A 19908-nucleotide genomic window follows, 5' to 3' on the forward strand; every position below is an offset into this window, starting at 1 on the left:
CACCAGCCTGAGGAAGGGAGCTCACCCAAAGATTTAAAAATGGATCATTCCAAGAATGGAAGGAGTTTGCAACCTTGCTCTAAGACGGTTTTTTTCCCTAATATAAAAACATGAAAATAAGTCGATTGGGCAGCTAGGTGGCGAAGTGGATAGAGCACTGGCCCTGGATTCAGGAAGACCTGAGTTCAAATTCGGCCTCAGACACTTAACACGTACTAGCTGTGTGACCCTGGGCAAGTCACTTAACCCCAATTGCCTCACCAAAAAAAAAAAAAAGTCGATTAATTCCCTATCTCTGCCTTCTGGTTTCCCTGGCTTCCTTCTCTAATCTCAACCAAAGTGTCGCCTTTTGCAAAAATCCTTTCCTGGTCCTATTCAATGATAGCCCCCTGTTGTCCTGTCTACATCCTATTTTACGATGCTGTTGGCACCTTGTCTCTTCCATTAGAGTGAGTTTCATGAGAGCTAGGATTGTTTTTGCTTTTATTAGTGCTTAGCACAGTGTCTGGCATATAGTAGGCACTTAGACAAACGCTGGTTGAGTAGAATAGCCTAAGACGTGGGCACTTCTGAGAGGACGTGTGTAAATGGTCTCGTTTGCCCGAGGATGCTGGTGTTACACACGGACAGGCAATGCCAGACGTAGCCGGGCACAGACAGACAGAAGGGACAGGGCTGGCTACAAGGATAAGCACGTATTGGAGAAAAGGTGCAGTCCCCGCCCACACCCACCAACCAGAAGAACCAAGCTCCTGTCACCCCGCCCCTCGAGAGAGAGCGCCGGCGAGAAGGGGGCGTGTCTTTGGGTGGGACGGGGCCTCCGGGTACGGGGAACAGCGGACTTCCGAGAGAAGGTAGTGCAACCTTGCCTTCCCTGAGCCTCACCCGCTCCGGTCCCGCCTCTCCCCTCCTATTGGAGCGTACCGTGTAGGGGGCGTGTCCACCGCAAGCTCTTTGCCCTCAGGCGTGGCGGAAATGCGCTCTGGACCCCGCCCCACAGCCGATCGGGTCCTTCCGGGTTCTGGAGCGTCCCCGCCCCCAGACCCCCGGGAGCCACCTCCATGGAGCGACAGGTACGGGCTCGGCGAGCGTCCGCCCAGGCTCTGGCTCCGGCCCCGGCTCCGGCACGGCTCTCCTCCGCTCCGCGGCCGCGGCCTGACCCGTGTGTTCCCTCCGCGCAGGTGCTGATGAGCGAACCAGACGAGGCCGCGGCGCTGTACCGAGCGCTAAGCCTCCACCCCGCGCTGGTCACCGCCGGCCTGGGCCCGGAGGTCACCACCCAGTACGGCGGCAAGTACCGCACGGTGCACACAGGTGCCGCGGCGGGGGACCCGACGGGGAGGGAGAGAGGGAGGAAGGGGGCCCACCCGGCAGAGGGGCATACGGGGCTTCGGGTCCGGGCCGAGATCACAGCCCCCTCAGCGCCGGCCTCAGGCTTGGGGCTGCCCGTCACTGACTGCCCAGGATGGGTACACGTGTGTGCGCGTGTGCATGTGTGTGCATGGCAGGGGGCACGATCCGGGGCTTAGAGGAGGGTACCCAAGGACTGAAGCATGCTGTGGGGAGTAGGGGGCGTGACGACAGCGGAGAGGAAGGTTTTCGGGGGGATTTTAGTTACGGGAGGGTGTGGATGCTGACTGACTTAGAAAACAGGCGGGAGTGGGTACCTAGGAGATTGGGCGTGGGGTGATGGCCATGGAGAGGACCAGGGAACCCCTGGAATGTGTGTGATAACCTCGAGTGGTAGGCGACTTGGTTTCTAGTGACTAACTTTTCTGGATGACTTCAAGCAAGCTATCTCCCCGGTTTGGACCTTAGTTTGCTTCTCTCTAACAAAGATGGAGTCGGACTAGATGAAACTCTAAATTCTCCTTCGGTTCTATTCCTCTTATTAGTCCAGGTCTCTTAATTCACTATGTTGCTGAGGGCCTGGTGGCCTCCTCATTTCTAGCCATGGGGAGGGATAGGGCAGGGGTTGGGGTGGGAAGCTTGGATGAAGAACCAGGCTGAGTTGTGGCTGCAGATTCTGGGCTTCCCCTTACAGAATGGACACAGCGAGACCTGGACAGGATGGAGAGCATCCGGTTCTGCCGCCAGTATCTTGTGTTCCACGACAGTGGCTCTGTGGTGTTTTCTGGACCTGCTGGCAACAGCATTGAAACTAAGGGGGAGTAAGTGTTAGGGGAGTAGCCCCAGTCTTTCCATCTGCAGGGATATTTGTTCAGAGGTTTCTAATCCTACTTCTCCTAAGAATTCATTTCTGGTCTGCATCCCTGGGATGTGTCACAGATAAGCTAGCTGGTTCTACTTTCATTATTTTCTCCTGGTATTTCCCTATGACCTGATACATCTTACTGTTTCATTCAGAAAGTATTTACTAAATGCCCAACTACTTGAGAAACTACTCTGGGTAATTCTACCCTCCCAGAGTTTACAGTTTATATAGAGAGAATTTGAAAAAGTTAAAGAATAATTAATGCTAAACTGTTTAGCACTGACTTTTTCCTGTTTCTTAACTTTTTCCAGACCTCTCTTTCTCATCTTCTCCAAGAGCCTTGAAGTCATTCAAAACCACCATTCAAAAACTGTTATATCTCTAAGGAACTTACCTTTTGTCCTTGCCATCCCCTTCTAAAACTCTCTCACACTGACTGAACTGTTATTTGCCCTCATTGGGACCTCCAGGCCCCAACTCTTCCCTGATCTCCCAATCTACTTGCCTCCCTACTCATTCTGAACCCCAGAATCAATAATATCATTGCCTTTTTCATTAGCACCCAAAATGTCATAATTCACTTATCCTCTTACTAATCAATTAAGTGGTGTGTGTACATATATACATATATATAAAAAGGACTAGAAATTCAGAGAATGAAGAGATCCTTGGATGACAGAGTAGTTGAAGGAGTTGGGATTTGAACTGAATCTTGAAAGTTGGGTTAGATTTAGACTTTTGTCTGATTTTTATGGTTCATATCATGTTTTGTATAGGAGATGTCCTGGCCCAATAATAAGAATTACTTTTTGTTTGTTTGTTTTCGGGGTAATGGGGGTTAAGTGACTTGCCCAGGGTTACACAGCTAGTTAAGTGTCAAGTGTCTGAGGCCAGATTTGAACTCAGGTACTCCTGACTCCAGGGCCGGTGCTTTATCCACTGCGCCAACTAGCCGCCCCAAGAATTACTTTTTAAAAATCAAATTTTATTTTTTTAATGACTAGAAATCTATTTTCTCTTCCTCCCATCCCTCACCCCATTGGAAAAGAAAAAGAAAAATAAATTCCTTGCAGCAAATATGCATAGTCAAGCAAAATTCAAGAATTAGTTTTTGATAAGAATTAGATCCTGTGCCTGGCAGCTTCCCAGCTGACAGAATTAGCTTTGGGCAGGCCCAGGAGTCATCTGGTCATGATGTTCCCACAGGCTGCTGAGCAGAGATTCCCCCTCAGGGGCACTGAAGGCTGTGCTTCGGAAGACTGGGAGTTCAAAGGCTGGAGACGAGAAGCAATTCTTGGAGGCAAGTTTGTCAGTGACCTTGACACTGGTTCTGGACTGTAACTTTAATTGCCTCTGGGTGTGGTACCTCTAGAGACTGGTGGCAGGACTAGGCTTTATCTCTAGCAGGGTGGAGGGTTCTTCTTGGGGGCCAGAGTGAGAGAGCATCTAGTAGATAAGGCATGTATCTGGAAGTAGGTGGAAGAGGTAGTTGGGGAGAGCTTTCCTTGTTGTCATAGAAAATTACTAAGCCAGGCCAAAAAAAAAAAAAAAAGTGGATGCTCCTGCTTTTGGAGAAGAAAGGGACCAGCAGATATAATAGACAGAGGGGAGCTAGCTGGGACTTTGACACTGTCTCCACCTCAGGTTTGGGAAAAGAATTGTAAACTGAAGAGCATCAACCTCACAGCGCTGGAGAAGCATGGGATTGTGTATGAGGATGGTGAGATTCCATAAGAGTGGAAATACTAATAATCGCTCATACTCATGTACCGCTTTGTTGTTATAAATCGAAAGTTAGCCTGGAGAAGACTTGGAAGGCAGCCACCCTTAAGGGGGGGGATGGGAAATAACTGTATAACCCAGAGCCAGGCAAGATTCAGGTACTTTTGTTCTCCTCCCTCCCAGATTGTTTTGGGTGCATGTCCTGGTCACACTCAGAGAGCCACCTTCTCTACGTGGCTGAGAAGAAACGTCCCAAGACAGAATCTTTCTTCCAGACCAAAGCCTTGGAGCTTAGTGATGAAGAAACAGCCAAGCCAAAGAAACAGGACCAAGCAGTCAAGGTGCAAACTGGGTTTTGCCCTAATTCTTTGTAATTGTGTTTTCTTGGTTTAAAGGGAGGCCTTCGTAACCTGTCTTTCCTGTAACATTAACCAGCATTTAGCATGATAACTTTAAGACGGTAGTTAAGAAGGGATCACTTTTGGGGCAGCTAGGTGGTGGAGTGGATGAAGCACTGGCCCTGGATTCAGGAGGACCTGAGTTCAAATCTGGCCTCAGACACTTGACACTTAACTAACTAGCTGTGTGACCCTGGGCAAGTCACTTAACCCTCATTGCCGGGCCCCCCCCCCAAAAAAAAAGGGATCACTTGGAAAAACTGAATGGGCTTGAGGGTATTGAATACCTGATCCAAACTAGTTTGAGAATATTTTTTGTGGTTTCTGGGTCTTGAAAGTGTTTGTCTGTCTGGTTTTTTCAGGGGGATCAGTATATATTTCATGAAGACTGGGGAGAAAATTTGGTTTCCAAAAGCATCCCTGTCCTTTGTGTTCTGGATATTGAAAGTGGGAACATCTCAGTGCTAGAGGGAGTCCCGGAGAATGTCTCCCCTGGACAGGTCAGCACAGCTTTCTCTTATTCCTGAGCAGGACAAAGGAATCGTCCTTCTGAGGATGGTCACCTGAGGGTTTGGAAACAGGATTCATTCAGTGACAAAAACTTGGGTTTTTTTCAATAAATCCTGAATAGAATGCTATCCTTAATGTCACCACTGAGGCAGGGGCTGCCCCCGTACTTTGACTCCTAAGTATTGATGAGATGTGAAATCCCCCTTGTATGTGAGACAAAGCTCAGCGAATCCTGGCCCCTTGGGGACCCTCTAGTTCTGGTCTTGCTTCCCCTGGCTCATGCCAGTTGACCGGTTGCTCTGAGTTCGGTTTTATGTGTCACATAGGCATTCTGGTCTCCTGGTGACACTGGTGTGGTGTTTGTGGGCTGGTGGCATGAGCCTTTCCGACTAGGAATGCGTTTTTGTACCAACCGCAGGTGAGGAGAATGGGAACAGACTGATTGGGTGAGACTGTCTAACTTCTCCTTGTACTACCTATATTTGACTTGGCTACTTGCTCTGAGCTGGAAGTTGGGGGACTGGGTCTTTCTGTACTCTTGTGGTTGCTCTCTTCCAATGCTCTTGTTAAGGGGGTGAAGGAATAATGGGGATAGGAAGGCTCCAAGCTGGGGAATTTATAATCTCTCTGGTGGTTCCAGGTCGGCTCTCTTCTATGTAGACCTCACCGGTGGCAAATGTGGTAAGTGAACTGCTTCTCGTGTCCTGTGTATTTCTTTGGTCCTACCAGCACAAATTCCTTTCTTTTCTTTATTTTTTTTTTGAACTTGAACCCCTAAATAGAATGGGAAATCCGAATATTTACTATTAGAGACCTTTCACAAAACTCTCAAAGCTTTGTCGGTATCATGATTCAAAAACTAAATCCTACATTGCAAAACATACTGCTGATTTCAGTAACAACAGATTAATATAAAAATAAAACGTGTCACAACCACTGCCCAAATGTCCCCATCTTTTACATTTTCTCTGGTGGTTGAAGGACTGGAGTCCAGTGTTGTGCAGAATGAGCCCTTTCTCACACCTTATTTCTTGTCACAGAGCTCCTCTCGGATGACTCCATGGCTGTATGTTCTCCCCGCCTAAGTCCAGACCAGTGTCGAATTGTCTATTTGCAGTACACAAACCTCAGCCCCCATCAGCAGTGCAGCCAGTTGTGCTTGGTGAGTCTGGAGCCTGCCTGCCATTGAGTATTGCTGTTCTGGGACTGGGATGAGAGAATGGGCTAATGCCCATGATAGGTCAGGCCATCTGAGTACTTTATGTGTCTTTATCTTGGTAGCCCTTTTGGTGAATGATCACTTACTATTGCTCAGCTATTGTGGGGCATCAAATTCTGCACAATGTAGCTTCAGTCTTAGCAACTGAGCATGGTAGCTACAGACATTTGGTATTATTCTACCTGTATTATTATATGTCCTCGTTTTTCTTTCTGGAGTGGAAACTCCTTTTGAGTAGCAATTGGTTCATTTATTGTATTTGTCTCTTCAATGCCTAGCACAGTGCCTGGGGCATAGTGGGTACTTAATAAGTATGAATGGATTGATTTGGCATATCCTGGAGCACAGCTTCTCTTTGCATTGGAGGTGCACCCCTAAGGAATGAGGGAAAACCAGTTTAGAGCAAAGATTCTTGTCTGCCAGGTTGGAGAGCTCTTAATAAACCACACTCGCAGGTTTGCAGTTCTATCTTTTTATTTGGGTGGTTAGTAAGTGCTCTCCTAATGTGGGCATACCTCCCTGAGAAGCACCTGGGAGCCTGTGTTGACATCTCATCTGGGTCCAGGAGGAAAGATGTATTTAGACTGTAGGCAGGCAGATGTTGATAGAGACAGTCAGGATTCCTCCTTAACACTGACCCCCAGATTGGACTCTGGGCTGTGATGGGACAGACTCCTCGAGGCCCAGGTAGTGTGGGGCTGGTAGCCTATTTGAGTTAACATATAAAACTCCCATCAGCTGAGATGTGACCATCTTGAACTTTTCTTTCAGTATGACTGGTACACAAAGGTCACCTCAGTCGTGGTGGACGTTGTGCCCCGACAGTTGGAAGGTGAGATGCTGATGACTGTAATTACTTGTTTGAGGACTGTGACTTGTGGGGCACAACTAGCTGGCCATCCTTCTGCTGGAGTTTCGATCACAGGACATGTTTTAAGATCTCAGGGTTGTTGATTGCATCTGTTTCCATCCTTAAACTTTCCCTTCTCATGTCTGCCTTGGGCCTGGCCATTTGCTGTCATCTGTCCCCAAACCAGGATTCTGCTAATGCCTTTGTGTCAGAGCCACTACCCTCTCTTGGACCATATATTCCCATTATCACCTGATAGCAGAATTTAGATTTTCTTTTCTTTCTCTTAAATTGCTGATTAATCCCAGTAACTCTCCTCACTCAGAGTCCTTTGTCATACGTTAGAGTCATAACTTCTATGTCCCATTTGTCCGTCTTTGACAAATCCCTATCAGCCATTTGCCTCCATAGACCTATCTTTTCTCAGGACTTGGATAGGAGGAAATCTTTCCTCCTACCCTGTCATCATGCCCTGGATGAGAAGAAACAAGGCCCCAACAGTGGTATTCTCACAGTTGTTCCCAGCAGAAGCATAGTCAACAGAGATGCCATTTTCATGCTGCTGCAACACAAATTGGTGACTCTGAGACTGCATAACTAGACAGGCCCATCTAGTCCATCTCTCTTACAGAGAAGGAAACAGTTCCAGGCACAGAAAGGGACTTTCCCAAGGTCACACGAGTAGTAAGGAGCACAGCCAGCATGCAGGCCTCAGACCTTTTGATTTTTAAGCCCAGTATAATAATATCGTACTGCCCCATAGGACCTGAGTTTTGGTGCAGAGCCCCCAGGCCTTATACAGGTCTGATCAGCACAAATACTGCTAGCATCTAGGGCTACAAAAACAAGCTGAGGGGCGGCTAGGTGGCACAGTGGATAGAGCACCGGCCCTGGAGTCAGGAGTACCTGAGTTCAAATCTGGCCTCAGACACTTAATACTTACTAGCTGTGTGACCCTGGGCAAGTCACTTAACCCCAATTGCCTCACTAAAAAACAAAACAAAACTGAATGGTCCCTGCCTCAGCAAGCTTACATTCTCCTGGAGGGAGTACACCCAGATAAATAGAAAACAAGGTAATCTGAGATGGTCAAGATCTCTAACAGCTTTAGGGGTTCATAGAAGACTTCATGAAGGGGTGGCACTGGCTGACAGAAGAGGAGTTTCCAAAGTTCCAAAAGGAATGTTTTGCATTCCTTACTAGCTGTGCAAGCCTGGGCAAGTCACATTAACCCCGATTGCCTTGCCAAAAAAAAAGGCATTCTGGGAAAAAGGGAAAGGGTAGTCAGAAGATCTAATGTTCAGTTCGTGCAAAAGCAGTAATTCGGTTTAGCTGGAACAGAGCATGGCTGAAGGGCAGTAATGTGACATCAGGTTGGAAAGGGAGGTTGGAGGCAGATTGTAGAGGCACATGCAGACTTGGCTTGGCTGGAATGAACAGCATTGGTATGGCAGCCCCCAGCTGGAGATGTGAGCTACTCAGAATGAGTCCCACTGAGGCAGAGCTGCTAGGCAGGTGTGGTTAAAGAGGAGCCTTGGAAACCTTCATGTTTTGTGAGGCTTCTGAGAATGCTGCCAAGGTCATTGTTCTTACCAAGTTGGGTGGTGGGTAGAGCAGTGCTACAGGTCAGCTCCTGTCAGGCATGAACCCTGGGGGTTTGTTCTATCCTGCAGCGTTGCATGCAGTTCGAGAAAGGATTATACTTTGAACCTTTAGCTTCAGTCACTCATGGACTAGCTTTTTAAACTTCTAATTGTTGTACCTGGAAACTAGCCATTTTTCTGGCCTCAAGTGGTGCTGGTTAGTAAGGTATATTCACCTTCCATTTCCTTCCTCCCTCAGGGAAAGGTTGGCAGGATCTTTACCTCAATATTCCAGCAACTGGTATAACTACCTCAGGAGAGTCGTGTGTGTCACTGTCCTTGTAGGGAGGATCACTTCACCAGTTCATTGGGTAGGGGCCTATTTATACCTGTCATTTCTGAAACTCCTTATGCTAGAAGTTAGCTAGAACTTACGTCACTTAGACTTCTCTGTGGATTTGATGAGTTTTCAGAAGCAGCTGGTTTGCACTCAGATGGACCTGGGTTGGCATTCTGGACGCTTCCTACTTACATGCCATAGTGTTGACCTCTAAGCCTCAGTTTTCCCATTGGTGAAGAGAGTGATTGGTATCTTCATTTACCTTGAAGGGTCATTATGAGGAAAGCAGTTGGCAAACATTAAAACACTATAGAAGTGGGGACTACTGCTGGGGTTGTCTCCTCACTGCAGAACAACCTTGTGAGGAACGTGCTAATATTATCCCCATTTTATAATCAACAAAACAGAAGCCGGTATTGGTTAGGTGATTTGCCGGGGTTAGACAACCAGTATGTATCAGAGGCTGGATATGAAACCAGGTCTTCCTAATTCAAGGCCCAGTGCTCTCTATTCATTGCTCCACCCAGCTGTCTTTGTGATATACACACTCATATTGTGTGCATGTTAAGTATAACTTTTACATCCATAATCAAGCCTTGTCTTTTTTTTATGACTCACATGTTAGTGAGTATATCCTAAGTCACTTGAGGAAGGCTTTTAGTGTTACTAGGCATCTTAGGCATCAGGAGGATTAAGTGCTTCAGAGAAATCCATCTCAGTGCCTTGTGTAAGCTAGCTGAGTAGCACAGGTATAGCCTTGAGTGCTTTAAGGCTTGCCCAGTGCTTTCTGCAAAATGTTAGCATCCCCATTTTACAGATGAGAAAACAGAAATGCCCTCAGTTACACTATTAGGAAGTGTCTATATTCCAAATAGAGAAATGTTGGCAAATAATTATGATTTAGCTTTCATATCACAGGATTCCCCAAAGACTTATATGTGTTTCTAAGCTCTTATTCTATGCAGTTATTTTTTCTAAAGTATTTTATTATTTTCCAGTTACATATAAAGATAGGGTTTTGTGTTTTTGTTTTCTTTAGTGAGGCAATTAGGGTTAAGTGACTTGCCCAGGGTCACACAGCTAGTAAGTGTTAAGTGTCTGAGGCCGCATTTGAACTCAGATCCTCCTGACTCCAGGGCTGGTGCTCTATCCACTGTGCCACCTAGTTGCCCCTAAGGATAGTTTTCAACATTTGTTTTCACAGGATTTTTAGTTCCACATTTTTTTTCTCCCACCCTCCCTCCTCCCCAAGACGGAAAGCAGTCTGATATAGGTTGTATATGTACAATCACATTAAACATATTTCTACATTAGTCATCTTGTGAAAGAAGAATCAGAACACAAGGGAAAAACCTCAAAAAAAGAAGAGGGAAAAAACAGTCCAAAAGTAGAAACAGTATGGTTCAATCTGCATTCATAATTCACAGTTCTTTTTTCTGGATGTTGAAAACATTTTCTATCATGAGTTCTTTGAAACTGTTTTGGATCATTGCACTGCTGAGAAGAGCCAAGTCTATCCCCATTGTTCATCACACAATGCTGCCGTTACTGTATACAATGTTCTCTTGGTTCTGCTCCTCTCAGTCAGCATCAGTTCATGTAAGCCCTTCCAGGTTTCTCTGAACTCCTCCTCCTCATCCTTTCTTCTTTCTTTCTTTCTTTTTTTTGGTGAGGCAATTGGGATTAAGTGACTTGCCCAGGGTCACACAGGTAGTAAGTGTCAAGTGTCTGAGGTTGGATTTGAACTCAGGTCCTCCTGACTCCATGGCCAGTGTGCTATCCACTGTGCCACCTAGCTACCCCTCTGCTCATCCTTTCTTACAGCACAATAGTATTCTATTACATTCATATACCACAACTTGTTCAGCCATTCCTCTATTGATGGGCATTCTCTCTATTTCCAGTTCTTTGCCATCTATGCGGTTATTTTAATAGGATTCTTCTTAACTACCCTGGAATCTAGGTGTGTCTTAGTGACAATTTTACAGATGAGAAAACTGAAGCCCCAAGATTTTAAAGGGTTACATAAGCCTGTTAGAATTCAGACCAACAGAATGCTTCTTTCCCTAAGCAAACTTAGCTCTTCCGTGCTATTCAACGAAGATATTCCACTTAAAATTTTTTCCCCCTTAAAACTCTTATCCACATTAGGGTCTTGATAGTTTTCAGCCAGATTTCTAAGAAACCTTTGAAGAAACTGCTTTTCCTTGGCCTTAATGGGTCCTCCTTCTTACTCAGTGATTAATTCCAGCCCCAAAGACGATTTCTTTTTCTCTCCCTGGGTTAGCTTTTTAATTCTGCAAGACAAGCTGTTTTCCACATTCATCTCCTCAGCTGGACTTGGCTCCAAAGATACATGATGGAAACAGAATTTATCTTCTTTTTCTCTTGTCTATCTCATCCCTTTCTGAGCAGTGAAATAGACCTTCTCCAAGTGACCCTTGCTCTCTACCTCTCAGTCACAAGCTTCTCAGAGGCCTAAACTTTTATTCTTTGGGTGGTGAAAGAGCTGTGGTAATTCAAGTGTTTTCTAAGATTCAATTACAGATTTGATTCTTTTTCTTAGGTCACTTTTCTGGAATCTATTGTAACCTGTTGCCTTTGGGGTGTTGGTCAGCTGATAACCAGAGAGTTGTCTTTGATTCTGGCCTGCGGAGCCGACAGGTGAGGAGAATGAGCACCTCTTGCTACAGGGCAATGGTTTAGTACTGGGCAATGGGCTGTACTTGGAAATGGCATACCTTGTTCTTCCAGGGAGATATCAATTCAGGTGGCCTTGAAATTGGTTTACATCCCTGGCCATTTAGCACAGAAAACTTGAGGCTCCTCCCCCAGGAAATCAAGCCAGGCAGAACATGTCCTCCTGCTTCCTTAGAAATGTAGATGCCAGGGACAGCTAGGTGGCACTGCAGTGGATAAAGCACCAGCCCTGGATTCAGGAGGACCTGAGTTCAAATCTGGCCTCAGACACTTGACACTTACTGGCTGTGTGACCCTGGGCAAGTCACTTAACCCCCATTGCCCTGCCCCCCCCCCAAAAAAGAGTAGATGCCCCCATCCAAGGGTTTAGCATCTTATGGCATGCATGCCAAAAGTGGTACATTTAGTGATTTTGAGTGGCATAGCAAAGGCAAAATGTGGAGTCCTTTATCTCTACTGCTCCTGTCTCTTTTTTCTCTCTCCTTGTGGAGCTCACTTTTGTCCTTTGGTTTACTCTCAACTCATCCTTGCCCGGGTCTTGACTGACAGTTGAGCCATTCTTAGCTAACATTTCTAAGTTATAATCTGTCTCAGAGGGATTTTGATTTTTAGAGGGAAAGAGAAAAGAGAAGGGAGTCCATCAATACCCCTCCCCTTCTTCCTGTCCCTGGGTTCCCTACAATGTCCCACATAGCTGGCTTCTGGGCTAGACAGGAGGGTGTAACCAGTGAGACGGTAGGCAATCTCCCACCTCTTCTCTAAAAAGCTGCCAACACTTCCCACAGGCCATCAGATAAATCTCTCAATATCTCATCTCTCTCTGGGATTTTCTGCCCCTAGACAGGGATGGTAGGATTCAGAAGGAGAGCTTGTGTTCTTTTTCCTACTCGTCAGAGACCAAGATAGCCAGAGGGAGACAGAAGAGCCAGGACTATTTAACCCCGCTGTTTCACAGATGTTAAGAGGCCCAGAGAAGTGAGACAGTTTGTCCAGTGTCACACAGGTAGGAGGTAATAGAGCTGGCATGTAAACCATGGCCTCCCGAGTCCAGATCCAGGGTTCTTTCCACTACCACATGAGTGGTTGAAGCCCTGAGCTCTGACTCTTAGATTTCAGCATCTAGGTACCTAAAGGCAACTGCCCAATGAAAGATATTGGTGTAAACAATGTAGATTAGGGGCAGCTAGGTGGCACAGTGGATAGAGCACTGGCCCTGGAGCCAGGAGGACCTGAGTTCAAACCTGGCCTCAGACACTTGACACTTACTAGCTGTGTGACCCTGGGCAAGTCACTTAACCCCAATTGCCTCACACACAAAAACCCCCCAAAAACCAAGAACAATGTAGATTAAATCCTCTGAGAACATTAGGAACCAGAGAAATGCAAAAACTTCAGCATGTGGTGCTGAGCCCGTGCTCTAACCTGGAACTGTCCTTTGCCTCCCTTTCCCCTGCAGGATCTGTTTGCAGTGAATACCCAAACAGGCAGCGTGACCTCCTTGACGGCTGGTATGGTGTGGCAAGGGAAGGTGTTAGCTCAGTGCCCTCCGTAAACCTAAGTGCTCAGAGTCACTGTGCTCCCCCAGGCAGCATGTTTAGATTCACCACTAGATGAGGTGGGCTGGGAGCTGCTCCAGCAGGTGTTGGACTTTCATATGCCCTGCATCAGCCTTCCCAGCCCGTATTTCTTTGGGGCAAATCAGCCTTCAAGTGTATCAGTCAGTTAGCATTTTCTAGAATTCATTTTTAACATTTTTTCAATTTATAAAAATCTCTTTTCTCCCTCCCACCCACTTCCCATTGGGGGAAAAAAAAGAAAAGAAAAACAAATATGTCTTACCAAGCAAAACAAATTTTCCAGATGGCCATGTTCAAAAATAGTTAGCATTCGCTGAACCCCTGTGTATCCCCAACCCTGAGTTAGCCCATTGAAGTACCTACAAATATAAGATCTGGTCTCTGCCTTAATGCATTCTCAGTCTGTTTGGAAAAACCACCAAACACAAGAAAAGCAGCTAACAGTAGCTGACAAAATAATTAAGTGTTCAGTTAGTTATTGCCTGGGGTTAGAGACATTGGCACGGTGTTGAGGGTGGGGAGAGTGTGAGACTCTCCCTCACACATTTGCAGGGTCTCTTTAGTAAGACCTGGCTGTGCTCAGGGGCTCAGGGAGCGGTGAGACATCTGTGTCAAAAAGAGTCCCTCGGCACCCTGTCTGCTGTGTTCTAGGGCTGTCTTTGGGAAGTTGGAAGCTGCTCACAATTGACCAAGACCTCATGCTGGTCCAGTTTTCCACTCCCAGCCAACCACCAAGCTTGGTAAGTACTTTGAATGCTTTGGAAACAGGAAAAACAGAGTCCCATCTAAGCAGGAGTCTAGCAGGGAAAGATTGAGCCCGGAGACTTAGACCAGTTTTTGTTCTGTCCCTCGATTTCCAACTCTTTCTTATTTCTTCATTGAAAGTTGCAGGGGGGCGGCTAGGTGGCGCAGTGGATAGAGCACCAGCCCTGGAGTCAGGAGGACCTGAGTTCAAATCCGGCCTCAGACACTTAACACTTACTAGCTGTGTGACCATGGGCAAGTCACTTAACCCCAATTGCCTCACTAAAAAAAAAAAAAAGTTGCAGGAAGAAATATGTTTAATGCAATTGTACACATATAACCTATATCAGATTGCTTTCTGTCTTGGCGAGGAGGGTGGGAAGGGAGGGAGGGAGAAAAATTTGGAACTGGAAATCTTATAAAAACAAATATTGAAAACTATCTTTACATGTAACTGGAAAATAATAAAATACTTTTATGGTTAAAAAAGAAAAGAAAAAAAGAAAGTGGCAGGAAGTGCTAGGATAATACCCATCCAGGTCTACAGGTAGCGAGTCTTTTACATAGAGAGAGCTGTGTAATTCCCATTTCAGACCAGAAAGGGAAATGGACAGTTTTTCTCAGTAGAAGAGACTCACTCGGGGGCAGCTAGATGGCTCAGTGGATAAGCACTGGGCCTGGATTCAGGAGTACCTGAGTTCAAAACCGGCCTCAGACACTTACTAGCTGTGTGACCCTGGGCAAGTCACTTAACCCCAATTGCCTCACCAAAGAAAAAAAAGAAAAAAGAAGAGACTCGCTCTTGTGCCCTCCCCACCTCTGAGGAGGAATGAGAGACTGTGGTGATAGTCCCCTCCATCCATCATACCAGGTGTGGGCTTGGCACAAGTCACTTAACCCTCATTGCCCCACAGAACAAAACAAAAAAACCCAGCAGATTCTTTTGTAACAGGTTTTCTCCCCTTGGTAGAAAGTAGGGTTCCTGCCTCCTTCAGGGAAGGAGGATGAGATCCAGTGGGTAACCCTGGAAGAGGCAGAGTCCATCCCAGACATCACCTGGGCCATCCGTGCCCTGAAACCTCCTCCTGAGCAAGAGAACCCAAAGTACCGTGAGTCTGAGTGGGAGTCATCCAGGGAAGGGAATTGAGGACATGAATATTGAGGATAAGCCCAGGGATCGGGTGGCATGCCAGTGGAGGATCCCCTGGGAGGGGCAGAAGCAAACTCTTCCAAAATCCGTGAAATGACAGGTCCTTGAACACACTTTCTCTTCATATCCCCAAGGGGCTACTTTGGGTGGATTCTGCTGTGTTTCTCATGTATGCCACAGGCAAAAAAATCCCTGTGAAGAACATTTTGAGTCTGCTGTTACAATGCAGCGTGACATTAGTAACTATCTTCAGATTTTGCCTTGTGTCTTAATCTCTTTCGTATGGCCATTATTGTAGCAGTGTTGATACAAGGTTACCATTTAACTGAACAGGAGCTGATACCAGTACTGCTTTTAGACTCACAGAATGTAGACTGTCCCAGCCAGAAGGGATTGTAGAACACAGAATGTTAGAGATCATTTTAGTCAAACCCCTTCATTTTACTCATACCCAGAGTGAGGAGTAACACAGATTTTCTTCTCTGCCCAAGGTCTCACGAGGGCTGCTCTCTTCTAACAATCAAAGCTTAAAATGATGACAGAGTATCTCACTGGCCCAAGTGTCAGGACCCAAGTATTCAGGAAACTGCAGGCCAGATAGGTGAGGAGGTACTTAGCATGTCAGAGTTCACAGAGTGGAGGATAGGCAAAGCAGGGAGATTAAACTTTTCGTGACGTCCCCATGGCAATGGAGGGGTAGGCTTCTGTGTGCACTCAGTAGGGTGGCTACAACTGCTCCTGGCTCCAGACACGAGGGTTCTAGCACTTGGGCTGGGGTCAGAGTGGAAGGGCCTAGCCATTGGTAGCCTCACACCCACCCCGCTCACAGTCCCAGAGAAACATTGGCTAAAAGTCAGGACTAGAGCTTTGGTCTTTGAAAAGAAGGTGTTGGGGAAGGCCTCTACCTCCTGTTTACCAAGGTTGGCGCCAAGACTGTTACCTTCATCCCCATCTTTCTGGGAGAGCAAGCCCAGCTTCCAGCCCACCAGTCTGCATGTTAGCAGCCCCTGTCAGGCCCCTGTAGGCCCTTCACAGGTGTCTGCTCCCTCAGGTTCTCCCCAGCCACAGTGGCAGGGTTGAAAAGTTGTTTGACCTCTTCTCTGGGTCCTTCTCCAAGAATCCATGGCATTCCTGTTAGTAGAAGCCTTTCCCTTGACCCAGCAAACTCATAATTTCTAAGAAAATCCTTTGAAACACTGAGATTGCTCCTGGTTTTTTTTTCCCTTTTAGCTGGCCTTGACTTTGAAGTGATCCTCCTTCAGCCCCCCAGCACAGCTGAGAAGTCCAAGATCCCACTTGTGGTCATGCCTCATGGTAGGCTTGCTTCTCTACCAGTCGGACACCTGCAGCCCCTCTCCTCCTTGGAGCTCCTCACACCTCATTTCCCCCTGTCTTGTAGGGGGGCCCCATTCATCCTTTGTGGCAAGCTGGATGCTCTTCCCCGCTGTTCTCTGTAAGATGGGCTTTGCAGTCCTGCTGGGTGAGTGAGGGCCTGGGGAAAGCACCATCTGAAGGCTGGGGCGGGGGCGGGGGGGCCGCTGGCAAGGCAATAGTGCAGCGTCTCTCACTGGAACAGCACTGGCTCTCAGAAGAAATGGGGCCTTTCCCAATTGCCTTGGCAGCAGCAGAGTTAGGATTCACACCCACATCCTCTGGCTCCAAACCCAGAACTCTTTTTACACTGCACAGTGTCGTTTGGCTGATCGTACATTCCAAGCTGGCCTTTCTAAATGGGCGCTAACACTTGTGAAAATGGTCAGACTCATTTGTATAATAAGCAGCACAAGGAACTCGAGGAGAAAAATAATACACTCCCCCTAAGATATGCAGCCCCCCCACCATCCCATCACTTCTCCATTCTTTCCTCTGGTTGCAGTGAACTATCGAGGTTCCACAGGCTTTGGGCAGGATAGCATCTATTCCCTCCCTGGGAATGTGGGAGACCAAGATGTAAAGGACGTTCAGGTATGGGATGAGCAGAGAGGTCCCTTTGTAACTGTAGTTACCACTATAGGGAATGAAAAGCTGGTTCCTTAGCCCCGAGATAACCACAGCGTGGGCCTTGTGGTCTGCCCCAGGACCTCGGCTGGAGACTGTCTCCTTTTGCTGTGGCCAGGGCTAAAGCCCCATGTCAGTCATGGGCAAAAAGCAAGGAGATGCCTGACAGTTGAATCCCTGTGAGCCCTGGGGCAACTCCCATACACGGTCCCAGCCATCCTGACCAGACACGGCAGAGGCCTGCTCTTTTATGCCTCCTTGTTCTGTGGGGCCCCAAAGCACCTCCAAATCTTCCTGTGTTCATTCCCTGCCCCTTTGCCCAGCATTGTCTGAGGCCCGCCGTCTGCCAGGGCACCTCTCTGAGCCATCTGCTACATCATCCGGCTTCCCCAGTGCAATCATTGGACTGTTGACTAACAGCCCATTCCTGCTGCAGGGATGTGTTCCCTCTTCTTCCATCCAAAGGGAACAGCAGCTTGTGTCCTTTGGTCACTTGCTTGCCAGGGCCTAGCAGAAGTGCCCGAGACTCACTCCTTTCCCCATGGGCCGCCCTCCTTGTGGATGGGGAGGAAGCCCAGGGAAGGCCTGCCACAGTGCTCCCCCCTCCCCCCCTGCTGTTGCAGTTTGCTGTGGAACAGGTGCTCCAGGAGGAGGAGTTTGACCGAGGGAGAGTGGCTCTCATGGGTGGATCCCATGGGGGCTTCCTGTCTTGCCATCTGATTGGTCAGTATCCAGATACCTACAGTGCCTGTGTAGCTAGAAATCCTGTCATCAATGTGGCATCCATGTTCTGCTCTACTGACATTCCTGACTGGTGAGTGTGCCCTGCACCAGAGGTGGCCAGGGGAGAGCAGGGGACCAGCCAGACCCCATGCCCCTCCTCCTCTGAGGATAACAGCTGTTCAAACCACCACCAGCACCACCTCCCACAGTTAGAGGATCACCTTCTCACTGTGCACCTCACAGGCCAGGGTACACCTGCCTGAGAGGGAGCCCCCATAAGCCTCAGACCCATACCCACAGCATCTGCCATTTCCAGACAGTCCGGGCCTCATGATCAGAGGAACAGTTCCCACCATGGTCCCCAAGAGGAAAACTGACCAGGGAGTGACTTCTCTGGACCATCCCCATGAAGTTAGAGGAAGGTTCAGAGAAGAAACCACTTGGCAGCCCTCTTTGTCTCCCTCTGCTCTGTATGTAAGAAGTCAGAGGAGATAAGCTGCGAGTGGGCTGAGTGCACTCCTCAGTCTGCCCTCTCCACAGGTGCATGGTAGAAGCAGGCTTTTTCTATACTACTGATTGCCTCCCTGACCCCACCACCTGGGCAGAGATGCTGAACAAATCACCGATCAAGTACGTTTCTCAGGTGCGGTACCTTCCTGCGCCCTCCCACTGCCCCTTCACCAGGGTAGGAGCGGGACCAAAGGCAAAAAGCCCTCTTCTCCTCTCCTCTCCAGGTGAAGACGCCCCTTCTCCTCATGCTTGGCCAAGAAGACAAGCGTGTTCCTTACAAGCAGGGTATGGAGTATTATCGGGCTCTCGTAGCCAGGAAGGTCCCTGTGCGGTAAGTAGTAGCACCTAGATCACCCCCTCTCAGGAAACTAACTGCTCTAGAGAAAAGTGATGGGCTCACCAGGGCTCATACATGGTGGGTGAGGGAAGGCTGACAATTGGGTCAGGAGCCTGGAGGGGACCAAGAGCCTGGAAGGGGGCCTGGCCTGGCAGCACCTTAGAGTTGGTGCTCTGCCAGGAAGGGAGGAAGGGTGGATTTGTGAGACAGCCCATGTTCTCCAGGTTCTTGCTGTATCCCAGGAGCAACCACTCACTCTCTGAGGTGGAAGTAGAATCTGACAGCTTCATGAATACCGTCCTCTGGCTGCACACACACCTGAAATGCTGAGGAGCCAGGAGCAGGGTCAGGGCACCCGCCCATTTGTCCCTGATCTCTCTCTTACCCCACTCCGTGATGTCCATTCGCCAAGCTGTCTTAACAAGGGATTTGTACTAAGTTAAAGAGGAGGATCCTGAATGTAGCCCCCCAGGCCTCATACAGGGAGACTTTCAAGGCCCGAGAAGAACTCCCACATTCCCTATCTGGCCTGTTTTAAAAGGAGAGCCAAGGAGTAGGCCGAGTCCTTCAGCTGAACCAACAAGCAGCCATCTGTGCTGCCTGGCCAGGCTTCCCCGGCATGGGCCTGTGCAGTCTGACTCCACCTTGGAGGGCAGTGAGGGCGCAAAGTTGGGGGCATCTTGATGTCCACTTGCTAACCTGCAAAGTTGCTCTTTAGGGTTTAGTTTGGGCATTTTCTGCAAGCCACTTCCACATTATCAGAAGTTAGCTGCCCCCAGGGCTGGGCTCAGTGCTAAGCCCTTTTCTTGGTGCTTAGGTCAGGTGCTTTTTAAGGAGAGAAGGTATAGGGGAAAAGAGCATTTGCCCTATTTCCTCTTCTGCTAAATGAGGGGGTTGAATCTCACTGAGGCCATCTGGCTAATTCCTGTGACCTGTGACCTGTGATTGACTGTAGCTGGCCCTTCAGACTAGGTACGAGGTCACTGTGGACCCCAGATCTTGACGGTGCCCAGCAGAAGGATATGCTAATAAACCTGACCCTGATGAAAAGACAGGTGTCTTGGCTTTTCTTGTGAGAACAGCAAGAGCCCTTCTCCAGGGCCTTGGTGAAGGCTGAAACTTGTCCCACCTGGGAATAGGCTCCCACCCTCAAGCCCACACCATGGCCAGCACCAGGCTGTCTCAGCCTTCCCCATAGAGCTGCAAGAGCTGACTATGCACCCAGCCATGAGGCATTGGCTTGAGGCCCTCTGAAATGCTGTGACCAAAATACACTCTGGCACCACTGACAGGAAGACTTTATGCTTGTATGACAATGACTCCCCTTCCCGC

The 19908-nt window shown here is 48.1% G+C and overlaps 1 protein-coding gene across 2 annotated transcripts; it reads left to right on the forward strand.

Annotated features, from left to right (window-relative positions):
• The first annotated feature begins 981 nt into the window (after positions 1-981).
• APEH (acylaminoacyl-peptide hydrolase) lies at positions 982-19626 on the forward strand. Of its 2 annotated transcripts, XM_043976817.1 has the most exons (22): positions 982-1073; positions 1182-1314; positions 2045-2171; positions 3422-3515; positions 3860-3935; positions 4121-4278; positions 4698-4835; positions 5172-5263; positions 5486-5526; positions 5886-6007; positions 6836-6896; positions 11404-11501; positions 12994-13045; positions 13766-13854; positions 14829-14967; positions 16239-16322; positions 16408-16488; positions 16885-16973; positions 17630-17820; positions 18270-18372; positions 18464-18570; positions 18801-19626. In XM_043976817.1, the coding sequence occupies exons 1-22, from the start codon at positions 1062-1064 to the stop codon at positions 18904-18906; spliced, it is 2193 nt and encodes a 730-aa protein (XP_043832752.1). In that variant the 5' UTR covers positions 982-1061; the 3' UTR covers positions 18907-19626. The 2 variants fall into 2 exon arrangements, with proteins under 2 accessions (XP_043832752.1, XP_043832753.1); XM_043976818.1 differs by lacking the exon at positions 982-1073 and having other exon boundaries at positions 1182-1282.
• Positions 19627-19908: the final 282 nt, after the last annotated feature.

The sequence above is a fragment of the Dromiciops gliroides genome, chromosome 1 (genome assembly GCF_019393635.1).
Source record: "Dromiciops gliroides isolate mDroGli1 chromosome 1, mDroGli1.pri, whole genome shotgun sequence".
NCBI classification, from domain to species: Eukaryota; Metazoa; Chordata; class Mammalia; order Microbiotheria; family Microbiotheriidae; genus Dromiciops; species Dromiciops gliroides.

What these genes read in the sequence shown, in the direction of transcription:
- APEH (XM_043976817.1), top strand. An exon ending in CCTCACCGGTGGCAAATGTG is followed by an intron (nt 5,527 to 5,885) that starts GTAAGTGAACTG and finishes TTCTTGTCACAG; the next exon opens with AGCTCCTCTCGGATGACTCC. An exon ending in AAGATGTAAAGGACGTTCAG is followed by an intron (nt 16,974 to 17,629) that starts GTATGGGATGAG and finishes CTGCTGTTGCAG; the next exon opens with TTTGCTGTGGAACAGGTGCT.